The 12,254-nt window shown below is 40.8% G+C and overlaps 1 protein-coding gene across 1 annotated transcript in view; it reads right to left on the bottom strand.

Annotated features, from left to right (window-relative positions):
- The window catches only part of TMPRSS7 (transmembrane serine protease 7), a 36,234-nt gene that overhangs the window by 12,256 nt on the left and 11,724 nt on the right, over positions 1-12,254 (bottom strand). Inside the window, exons 8-11 of the mRNA XM_034669615.1 lie at positions 11,127-11,257; positions 9,071-9,183; positions 3,751-3,857; positions 378-514 (exon numbers count right to left, since the gene is read on the bottom strand). Of these exons, the coding sequence (XP_034525506.1) occupies positions 378-514; positions 3,751-3,857; positions 9,071-9,183; positions 11,127-11,257 (488 nt within the window). The remainder of the gene's footprint in view (positions 1-377; positions 515-3,750; positions 3,858-9,070; positions 9,184-11,126; positions 11,258-12,254) is intronic.

Below are 12,254 nucleotides of genomic sequence, written 5' to 3'. Positions count from 1 at the left end.
CAGTTGCCTTCTGATCCACCAAATATTGGCACAAACATCATATGTACAAAGATTAATGAGTAGCAGAAACAATAAATCAAGAAATGGGTTTGTCCCATATTTCAGGAATAACGTAAGAAACTATTTTTCAATTGTAACAAATAATTGTTATTTCTTCTATAACTTAAACGATAGCAGTAATAAATACATAATTTTATGACTTATTTATTATATATTTTGTTTATATTCCATATTTATAGCATATTAATTTGCATATTAATAGTAAATAGAAATAAATCCGTTTTTATTCCTTAATTTCTCAAGGTTTTGAGTTACCAAGTATTAGGCTCTGTTTAACCATTTCTTAGGAATTTCTAAAGAGCTAATTCCAGGCTTACGTTGACTAATGTTGTAACTTCCATATTCCACCAAAAGTGGCTTGTCGGAAAGCCTTGAACTGCACCGCAGCTGAATGTGGGCAAGCGGACCAGGCACTCGGAAAATCGTCTGGTGATCCACGTAGAAGCCGCAGTACCTGAGGAGACGAGAGTCAGGGAGGAGGCGTGGCGTCAGGCTCTGTCAACTGCATTCCCATCGACAGGGAGCGCACTGATGCTTTGGTACTTCGGGCTTCACAAGCGGAGATGCTTACGGCAGAGCTAACAGTAGTTCTCCAATCTATGCTAAGTGACTGTGATGGAGGAACTTCTGCCCCCTCGAGTTTCTACTCTGCTACATACAATAGCAGTCTTACTGACTGTGACCTAGTGTTTTCCTCACCAATACTTGTAATTAGAAGAAATATAGGTCCTCTCTTTTTTTCTGTGTCAGTAACCATGTGACAGCAAGAACTGCCTGCTTTTGCCCACAAACCTCGCCATGGAGCAGAGTAGAATCCATGAGCTCAGGATGGAAATATACAAAGAATACCAGCAATACTTAAAGGAAAACACAACAATATTTTTTCAAACTAAATTGAAAACCAGTGTGCACTTTGGGGCTTGTCCTTGGTAGAATTTCAAAACAGTCATGTCTGTCTGCAATATCTCCTTACCCTGACTTTTCTTACTTCTTGTATGTAAGAGGAAATGCCCCTCCTGTTAGTAATTCTTATTCTATGAGCCTTGTGGTTAGTAGAACATGAAATATTACCATGCTGGGGGACCATGATAAGTTAGGTCTCCGCCCTGTGTAGACAAAGCTCTTCCCAGGGTGAAACCTGCAACGTCTCAAAGGGAAACAGCAAACCCACGGGCTGAGGAGGGACAGCCTCCCCTGGAATCTGTGAATGCCAATCACTCCTCTCCCCTAAGGCACTTGGGAACCGCAAAAGTTCCGTGGATCAGACACTGGCATTCTGTGGGAGGACCACGGAGGTGTTGTTTTAAGGCTCAGAGAAGGAAAGTGTTCACATGTATTTCAGGAGGACTCTTTTGCCACTGGCTAAAGTTCACATGTATTTCGGGAGGACTCTTTTGCTGCTGGCTAAAGTTCGGGCCCTGATGACCTGATAGAACAGCTGCGGGAACAGAGGAAGAGATAGTAACTACAGGTAGGTGGCCACTTGGCCAAGTAGGAGCTGGGATCTGAAAGGCACGTGGAATCCACGTTAACCTTTTAGGGCCAGAGTCTTCTCCAGTTGGTCATCTTGGGATCAGACCATGAAAACATGGTCATTGTTATGTGTGTCTCATGGTGATTTTATTTGTGCTCTCCATCAACACTTACTAGAACTTTCTTGCAAAGATGGATCTTACTGGGATGTTAAAGAAGAGTCAAGATAAAAGGAATCTTTGAATCCATGCTTGGGCTGGAGTTCGGGGTGGAACAGTAGGGAATGGGGCATAGTGGTGGCTAATGGAACAAAAGTTAAAAAAAAATAGAAGTGAGAAATTGGAGAAACCACAAGAGTTGGTTTACAGATACAGACCCATGACAGGTAAAAAAGCTGAGAAGTTAAATAAGCAAAGTAATGTGTCCAAGTTCAAAATAGAGAGAAGCACCAGGATTAGGACACAAATCTGCCTGATGCTAAACCCTAGCACTTTCTAGGGCATCAACAGCTTTCCCTTCAGGAACTTCACTCTGCAAAACTTCCTAGGAAGGACATCCATTCCTCCAGGGTTCACAGGCTGCATTCTAGCTGCTCGAGCAAACACACCGCATCCCCACCTTCTCTGAACTCAGAAGCACTAGGCTTCCTGGAGTCAGCATTACCTTTTCCTACTGCCCCATTACAAACCCAGCGCCTTTAGGCAACTTTTCAGCAAGGTGTCAGAAATTAGTGTAATTAGAGCCTTTCCTTTTTAGATGAAAAGAACTGATAATGGGAAGGGTTGGCATTTTAAATCCTAGAGGCACAACTAGCATCAAAAGAATCTGATAGGACTTCAGCCTGCCCGCAAGAGCAAGGGAAGAGCGGGCCCTTCAGAGAGAGTATTTCGGGCAGACAGCTTCCCTGGTATTGATTGCTTGCAAAAAGATTTTGCTCATGATTTGGCAGCCACACTCCGTGGGTGGTGGGGGTTGTTATTTAGGACAAAAAAAAAAAAAAATAGTACCGCATTTTACAAGAGAATTCCAAAGATTTGTTTTCTGGGCGTCTATCTAATTAAATATCAGAATGCAGTATTCGTAAAACTTGGAGGGGGAGCACATTCTATATTGCAGTCTATAATATATAAGATATATATAATATATTCTATATTTTTTGGTGTGTAGTATGCTTTATCTCATTAAATGCTTACCAAATCATTGGGTAATTTAGGTATTTAGGAATCGTTAGCTCATTTACAGACTGAAAATCAAAGAGGTTAAATAATTTGTCCTAGTTAATACAGCTACTAAGTAACAGAGCTGGAACCTGAATGCAGGTATTCTGCTTCCTACATAATAGACCCTGATTCAAAAATATTCCCAAAAGGATTCCAAGCCACGTCTTAATAATGGATCCAAGCATGCTCTTAAATCAGATAGGATCTAGTCCAGTGCAGACAGAACCAATGACTATTTTAGCACGTAATCTGAGAGTCTAAAGGAAATGAAAGAAGTTCTTCAGCAAAATCATCTAGAAAAGGAAGGTCTCATTCATGGATTAACAATGAGCACAGAATTAGCTGGCAGATCCCTTAGGCTAAATTCACACAAAAAAAGCTTACCTCACAGTAAACTTAGAAGCTATTCTGCTGCAAAGACAGGACATTCTATATTTTTTAATACAAGATCGATTACAACTTCAGAAGCAATTAAACAATAACAACCACTAAAGGACAAATAAAAGGTGAGAGTGAGGCGCTCCTAGGTCAGTTCAGGAAGCTCAGTCATCCAGATTTCTCTGATCAGCCTCAACCCACATCCCAGCCTCAGGATACAGCCAGGCCAATCCAGCCTCCACTCCCGCAAAGAATTGGCTAATGGTTTCTACCTTTCCTATCACCAGGACTCCAATTTATTATTTCCTCCAGGGCTCCGCGGTTTGAAAGACTTTATCTACCAAACTATTTTTGTAAAGCGTAGAGTGTACACGCCCATAGCCCAGTAGCAAAGAGCAGTGGGGCAGCAAGGCCTTGGGAGCCCTTAAGACAGGAATCTGAATCCTGGCTTAATCACGTAGGAGCTGAGTGACCTTGAGCAAGTTCTTTAACCCCTGTATCCTTCGATTTCCCTATCTGTAAACAGTAAAGTACAAACTCTTTGGGGACAAGAAATCCAAGGCTTTGAACCTCTGGGTCAGGCCTTTCATCAGATTCTTTCCATCTGGAACCCACTTACATGTGCTCATTAATTTCCCACCATCCATGGTCACAGCCTTTCACACTCTTCTTGGTTATTGAATAGTTATGGAATTTCAGTGCTACGCCAAGGGTTGATAGGGAAGTCTGTGAAAAACAAACATAAGTCAAAAAAATGTTTCAGTTGAAGGACATGTTTCGGGCTGATTCCTCACTCAACTCATTCCCTTGACTTGCTGTTCTCAGGGCAATTTATTCTTTGTGCCCTGTGGCCTTTGGTGGGGTAGACCCAACCCCCCCTCCCCAACAAACTGGAAGGAGGGGAGCATAACAGAGAGGGAAGTGGGTGGCCCAGTGCTCAGAGAGCCACTGTTAGGCCCCAGTTTGAGTGAGTTGGGTGACATGGGACACATTAGATTATCTCCGGGTGTCGGTTTCCTCCTTGTAAATGAGCTTGAAAACATCCCCTTGTTAATGAGGACACACAGTTTTCTCCTTCAGTGACAATAATGACATAGTTTATTTAAAGCATTATTCAGATTATTTAGATAAAGGAGAAATGAATCAGCATCCTCCTCACAGTCAACCTGGGTATTCCTGAGGGCAGTTACTGAGTCACTCCTAGGTCTGCAGCGACAGGATCGGACAAGAGAAGAGGCTATCCGTACTGCACACGCCCATGTGAGAGCATGTGTGTGCACGCTCACACACACACACACACGGGGCTGAGCTGTTTACAACACTGTGTGACATACACACACATTATGTTTGTTATGTCCCGATTTTCATTTTAATTTTCACTCTGACCCAGGAATTATTTAGAGAGAGTTTACACATTTCCAGAGAGTGGAACTTCTGTTTACCCACTCTCTAGTTTTCTAATTCTATACTAATTAGATAAGAGATTATTTGTCGCCTGTATTGCTTTTTAATGTTTTTATTTATTAAGGATTTTGATGTGATCGAATTTGTGAATGCTCCAAGGTCATTTGAAAGAAAAGGGTAATGTATGTATGTATGTACGTATGTATGTATGTATGTATGTACGTACGTATATAGCCAAACTCATTATTTGTATGGTTTAATATCCTTCCTAGCTGTAGCTATTCTCCCCACTATCTCTGTCAGGAACCAACGGAAAAGAACTAAAATCTCTTAGTTAAGCATTGACCATTTCTCTTTGAATGTGCTATAGATTTTGATTTAAGAGTATTAATGTTACGTCCTTCGGTAAGTAAATAATTATCACAGAACTTCACGTGGATTGCCCTCATTATCATTACAGATCACCTTCCATTTCTCACCCAGTGTTGTTGCCCTAATGTTGATTTCCATGTTGTCTCGTGCTAAGGTTCTGATCCCTACTTTCTTTTTGTTTATAATGTCTGGTATGATATTGCCCATCCTTTTACGTTCAGCTAAATCACTTTTTATTCTGCCATCTTTTGTAAATAATATACAATTAAGTTATAGGTAATACTTTGTGATTCAATTCTGTTGTCTTTTTTGTTTAAGAGGTGGATTTTACCCATTGACTTTTATTGCTGATATTTGGTTTTTTTAGAGATGTCATCATATTTGATGCTATGATTTCTTTGTTCTGTGTATGTACTTCTTTCTAACGTACTTAAATATAGTAGCCCTCCTCCCTCAACTTATCTTCGAGAAGGAATGAATCAGGCTCTTTATGTATCTCATTTAAACATCACAACTACAAGTTAAAAAGGTAGTATGAGTCCTATTTTATAGAAGAAATCAAAACTAACCCAAAATAAGTCACATGTCCAAGGTTACCCTGCATTTCCCTGAAGGCCACATGGTGGTTTTTCCAGGCTCCATAGTGCATCATGGCGCCTGGAAATGGGCAGTGAGGGCTCAAGAGGAATGGGATCGTCTTATATTCAATAAAAACCAAGGGTTCCTGAGGGCACACATCAATTTTTTTCCCCAGTCGTGTTATCTGAGTTTTTCTTCACATTAAAAAAAAGAAGAAAAGATGCAAACTGTTAGTAAATACCGTGAGTAATCACTGTAATTTTACAGCATAAGGACATATTCCAATGCAATTCTCCATAGGAAGCTGGCATTGCATTTTCACTGTGTTCCATCACTCCAAAGTAAAATCCATTTAAATGCATCACCGACCCCCCATCTACAAAGCCTTTCCACAGTGAAAAGAATTAAGTTCCTTTGCACACCAGATTCTACTGACACAGATTTGCACACAAATCTATATTTGTGTCCAGATTGGCCAAGAGGCTCTACTGATATTAGTCAGCTTGACCAGGGGAGTCGTGAGGGGCAGGTCCACCAAGCATTGTGAGCTATTTTGTTCAACAAATGGACAAAAATGAAAAACCGCCAAGTATGCTATTTCCTTCTATGTCCTGTGTTCTCAGTTCCCACTGCCCAACCCCTGCCTTTGCTTTGGGCATGTTTATCGAGTAAGGGGAGGGTTTCTCCAGATCTGGACCTGCTGTGTTGGCATATTTCTCTAGTCGGTGGTAGCAACAGGATGCAGGACACGCTTTAAGCTTGTCACCGCTCACCGGTGGTTATGTACATACAGCTCAACCCACCTCCAACAGGCACTGGAAACTTCAGTGGTTAGAAGTTTGTCACAGAAGCAAGGAAGAGGGACTCCTCTCTGGGGAATCCCACCTATTTCCTAAGTGATGGGAGGAGGTGAATTGACACGGGCCACAGTAATCTCTGCTTGGGTCGGATACACCTGAATTGGTGGGTGCTAGGCTGATGACACCTGTGATAAAACAATTCAAAACCCCACTCCCTGTTTCTCTTCTAAGATCCCATAGCAAAATATATTAGTTGGAAAACAAAAAGAAGGAAGAGAGAGGGAGGCAAATATTCAACTAAGCGATTGTTATGAAACATAGGGAAACTGAACATCTTTAGGAACCCGGAAAAGGAGGGGGGTGCCGAACTTGCTTACGGAGGGGGGCATGATTCTTTTGAATGCTGCCTGGGTCACTTTTTATTTGAGTAGCCTCTGGCCAATGGCTTGCCCCAGCTCTATTTCCAAATATCTCTAAAATGTGACAAGAAGTCTCTCTCCTATATCTGAGGTTTGCTTTAAGACCAAATAAAAATGTGTGTGCCCGAAACAAATGGAAGCGACATGTTATAAGCCTCAATACTCTTTTTCACTTTCTCTTGTTTTGCCACACCTTCTTCCCCTGCAATCTGTAAGCTCGGAAAGAGCAAGGACTACCTTGCTACTGAGTGTTCCCTATGGTTATGCGCCTGAAACTGACATTCAATAAACATTTGTTTATTCTTGGGAGAAAAAATCACAGGAATTTTAAGTTGGAGTGGGAGTTAGTCCTTCTCAGATAAATGAGACCTTAAAAACTCAGCTGGAAGGGAGTCTGCAAAAGGGATTGATTGCTCTGCAGTTACATTTGGAAATCAGACCAGGCACTAAGAAGGATTGAGGATGAAAGAAATCAACTCATGTGTACAAAAGGTTTTATCACGGCTTGAGTCAATACTTTTGTCACTTAAGTCATTCTTCTCAGTTGTTGTAATAAATTCAAAGCTATTTTACAGGTGACATTATTATTTTTTTTACATGATTTCCATTTGCGGAAACATGCCATCACGAAATTGTAGGGGGCTGTTCAAAGCCGTCCGAGAAAGGAACAGCTTTATTTAATGTCCACACTGAGGAGGACCAACCTTGACCTTTGGGAAATGGCGTCATCAACCAAACTCTGTCCCCAGTATTTCCTGTTTCCCCTCTCCCATTCTCCACTCCCTCAGTGGCATGCTTTTTTCTTTATAAAGAGTTCTTTTTACTCAGCATTTCTAACGCTTGACCTTCAGTGAGACAGAATCTGATATTCTTATTTACATCCTGACTAGAACAATGTTTAGGAATCTTCTCATTAGGTCTTATGGGTTATCATGGAATCAATGCTTATTTTACCTCCAAGGAACTTCAAACATTTGAACTTCAAGCATTTGGGAATGGCTTTTCTTGTTCTGGATGTCCTAAAGAAGATACACCTGCTTTTTGGACAGATGGAAGAGACAGATTTGTTGTCCCTCTTTTTCCTTCCCCAACTGCTGAAGTCACCTGAGACACAGAGATTCTGCTGCCCTGAGGCCTTAAGAATCTGGTGGTGAGCAAGAGTCCAAAACCTTTGGGTTTTCATTATTTTGGAAATGTTTGCAACAATGATGAAAAAAATAACATAAGGATGTATGCCATCAGGACATTGACACTAAGTACACATTTGGGTATAGTAAAATTATTAAAAATATTTAACTCTATGTACAAATGACACATGCAGCAAGCGTGCACCTGCCTCAGGGCCTTTGCCTCGGCTGTTCCTTTGCCTGCAACACTCTGATTCTGGGGATGCATAGGGTTGGTTTCCCCATCTCTCTCAGGTTTCTGTGCAAATGTCCGCTTGTTGGAGAGACTTCCCCTGGCAGTGTACTTAAGGTAACAAATTCCTGACATCCCATGCTTCATACTCCGGATCACCCACCGAGCTCCAGAGGCTCCTTCCCTGCTTTAGTCTTCTCCATAGCACTGTCCCACCATGTACCATGCTGCACATATGTGTGTTCATTTGTCGCCTGTCTCCCCCTGCTGTACGGTAAGCTCCGTGAGAGCAGAGCTTTTGTGCATGTGTCAGATATCATGGATCCCAGTGTCTAGAATACTCCCAAACACATAGTAGGCATTTAATAGCAACATGGTGAATGAGTGCAAACCCTGAACTGCTTGCCACTTACATCTAGTTTCTATGCCTCACAAAAATGGGTTTATACATACAGGCTGAAGGAGCCTTGCCCTTTGTCCCTTCACAGGACACTACAGTTGGAGAAAGAAAAACAGTTATAGACAAAAATTTTAAAGGAAAAAAAAAGGAACTCTGTTAAGGACCAGACGGAGATGTATATATTTTATATAAATTTACAAAATTTGGTTTGCTTATATAACTGAAATATACATTGCCTAATTCAGTTTATTACTTCTTTATTATTCTTACAATAATGCTGACAGTGAAATAATTAAAAATTGATAAGCGAGCTCTATCAAAGTAAAATAATAAGGTGTTTGAGTCCGTAATAGTATCTTTGCATTTAATACAACCAAACAAAATAACAATTGGAAAAATAAGCCCATCTGCAAAGAACAGTTAATTTATGGGCAGAGGGTTGAAATGACAAGGACCTTTCATGTTCTAGATAATGTATTTGATTAAGGTTTAGATATTATAAAACTAATACTCTTTTTGTAGTAAAAAATAAAGGTAATTAAAAATAGATTGCTACTAAACATAAGATAACAATATTTTTCTAAAGTAGTGGTAAAACTGCACTACCTGAAATTTCCAGGTACACTTGCATTTCGGAGGATAGTAGCTTGGGTAATATGGACTTGAAATTTTCCCTTCAAAGCCAGTGATTTCTTTGACCAATACTGTGTTTTCACATTCTGAAAAAAATATCCAGTAACACACAATGATTCACAGTTGTGAGACTATGGGAAATGCACCGCATACATTTCTTTAACTACAAACACACACTCCTTGATCAACAAACCTATATACTTTTGTGAAATTTAAACTAGTTTTTCCAAAAAGAAATAGTACCCTATAGATATATAGCTAAACTTCTTATTTAAGTTCTATATTTGTTTTCAGATCACATTTTGACTACAGATCTATAGGATGCTATCACTCTCTTTAAAAACATAGTTTAAATATAGTTTTAAATCTTCTGAGCTTATTTGTTCAAATGAGTGCTTATTTGTTGTTGAAAGAAATACACCCAATTTACATAACATATTGTTCTGTTTAAATAAAGCAATCTAAACATCTGTTCTTACCGTAGGGTCATCTTTCTGCTAAAATACAATTTCCTTGAGAGTATTGATTTTTATCTATTTTGTTTGCTGCTTTCCCTAACACCTGGAATCATTCCTGGCATATAGTACATGCCCCAATAAATGTTTGTTCACAAATTCCACTGCAGTATTTCTGACCTAATCATTTTTTTAACCTTTGGAGTTAGAGATAATTTCAACCCAACAACATGTCAAATAGCTAGTTCAATTTGGTTCAATAAATCAATTTTACATTTAGTTTTGTAATAATTTGACAGAAAAAAAATCTATCAAAATAAGCCACTGCCTTAAAATGTAGGTGGACCTGTGAAGCTATGACCATCTAACTTAAGCCAAATCCACTGCCCTCCTCGCCCATCTCTCATTCTGATCCTTTTGGCCTTGTCAGTCCTCGTAAAGAAGTTACCAAGACATGACCTGTAAGATTTGACCGGTTACAAGGCAAAAAATATCACAAAAAAACTAGAGTTTCAGTGAAGGCTCTTTTTGTTTTGTTTTGTTTTGTTTTGTTTTACTTCATCAACCCAAGTCAAAAAGAGAAGAATGAAAGGGAGCTAGGTCACTTTTTGCTCACTCTTTGACCTAGGAAAAGCCATTAAATCTCTGGGTTTTACTTCCCGTGCACTTATTAGGATGGCATTCACACGCACTGCTATGAGCTAGAATTCACGAAAGACAGCCACTGTGGTGTGCTAGGTACTGGGCTATTATCACCCAGCTCCCAACGCACCCTTCCTTCTCTGTTCTGTGATGACTTGAGGAACCTTTGCCACTTGGCTCCCTGACAGGCCCTGCCAATAGGGGGCGCTACAGGGAAACTCGAAGGCTGGAGGAGGAAGAACAGGGCTTCTAGCGTGTTTCCTTTCCTCTTCCTGGGAAAGCCACCGCAGCAAGGATTCTTACTCTCCCTCCCCCCCATTCTCTCTCACCCCTCCTCCGGCCCTCCCCTGCCCGCCCCCCTTCGGCGCAGCTACACTTTCTTCCTGTAGCGGAGTTAAATCCTGTTAGCAATTTCCCCAACTTCCACTTCATTGCATCGTCCTCAAAGATACCTGCCCCGGCTGTCTGGCACCCCCTCCTGGAAGGTCTGGGTCCCAAGTCCGTGAACACCCGCCTCTGAACTCAGAGACATGAGCACCAGCCGAGCAGCAACGCCCCCTCCTCCCGCCGCCGGAGGTCTGAGTTTTAGTCCACAGATCCCCCCTCCACGCTCTAAATTGTCAGCATTGCCGCCACTTTCCTTTGTACCCCCTACGGGGCGGGGGGAGTAGTTGCTTCCTACATGTATTACACCCAGAACACCTTACAGTGTTCCTTCTGCCTTTTGAGTGACCTAGCTGACACCTTTATGCCGAGTTAACAGTTCTTCACATTAAATTCTCTCTGTTTAAATAGTACGATATCTCTCTTCTGACCGAACCCTGAACCAAGGTCCCTGACTAATATACAGCACAGCCTCGGGAGAAATAAGACTGGAGTATATCACAATAGATATTTTTCAAGGTGACGTTTTTCTATTAAGAAAGACTTACTTTCTTCTGGAATGACCTCGAAAAATGCCCGGATTCCTGATAGCCTTCGTATGTGAGGAGACTTGAATGATACCAACATGAGATTATTTGTGGAGACAAAGGACATTATTGTTCTTGTGGGTTCACAAATTCTGAAACCAGACAACAAAACAAAAGCCTATGAATAATAGGTTCTTGAGCAGTGAGCCTCCCTCCACCACTAATTCCACCCATTTCCCAGGCCATCCACACAGTTCTTGTGAGTCGGACTCCGCCAGCCAGATCTTCATCTGCCCGCCAGATCTTCATCTGCCCCAGGGCACCACGGAGGGGAGCTGATAAAGGTACAGAAACTTTTGCCTAGTAACTATCAAAGAATTCTGGATGGCTGTCACTGAACCTGCCTTGAGAGCAAGCAAGTCAGAGGCAACAGTTGAAATGGCTACGGTCCTGAGCTCTGGCTTCAAGAAAACTGGGTTCAAAACTCAGTTCCATCACTTAACTGACTGAAAGAGCCTGGGCAGTCAAGTAACTAGTTTTCATGAATGCCAGCTCCCCTACTATGAAACGGTGGTAGTAACAAGAGTTTACTCCTCATGGCATTGGGTTGAGGATTAAGTGTGATAATAGCAAAGTATGTCTGGAAGGATGAAAAGAAATAATAATAATGACTGAGGAATGGGAGCCAGGGACCAACTTCCTTTTCACTGTAACCATTACGTACTGTTGAAATTTCTAGCATATGCGTATTCATCACCAAACTATACATACATAGGTAAAACAGTTACATACATACATAAGCACTATTAAAAAATAGTAATTCATGTGCCTTTTTAGCACAGTGCATAACAAAGACTACATTTTTAATAAAGTACAACTATCATTATTAAATCAAGATAGTAAGCACTCACAAAAAGATATTATCAGTAAGTAAAAAATACTAGGGTATGTGTATATGTGTGTGCGTGTGTGTGTAATTACATATCTATATATGAATGAAAATATGCAAAAACATAGACATTTGTTCTAGGTAATGCGATTGTGAAATATTGATCTTGTCTTTCTCTGTTCACTGTCACAATGAACACTGTGTTATCTATATAATAAGGGGGAAATTTTTAATTGTTTTACTAATAGTAAGCAATCATC

This window comes from Ailuropoda melanoleuca, chromosome 1, assembly GCF_002007445.2.
Source record: "Ailuropoda melanoleuca isolate Jingjing chromosome 1, ASM200744v2, whole genome shotgun sequence".
NCBI lineage: Eukaryota > Metazoa > Chordata > Mammalia > Carnivora > Ursidae > Ailuropoda > Ailuropoda melanoleuca.
The sequence above is the reverse complement of the archived record's forward strand: the minus strand, read 5'-3'. Positions and strand labels throughout refer to the sequence as shown.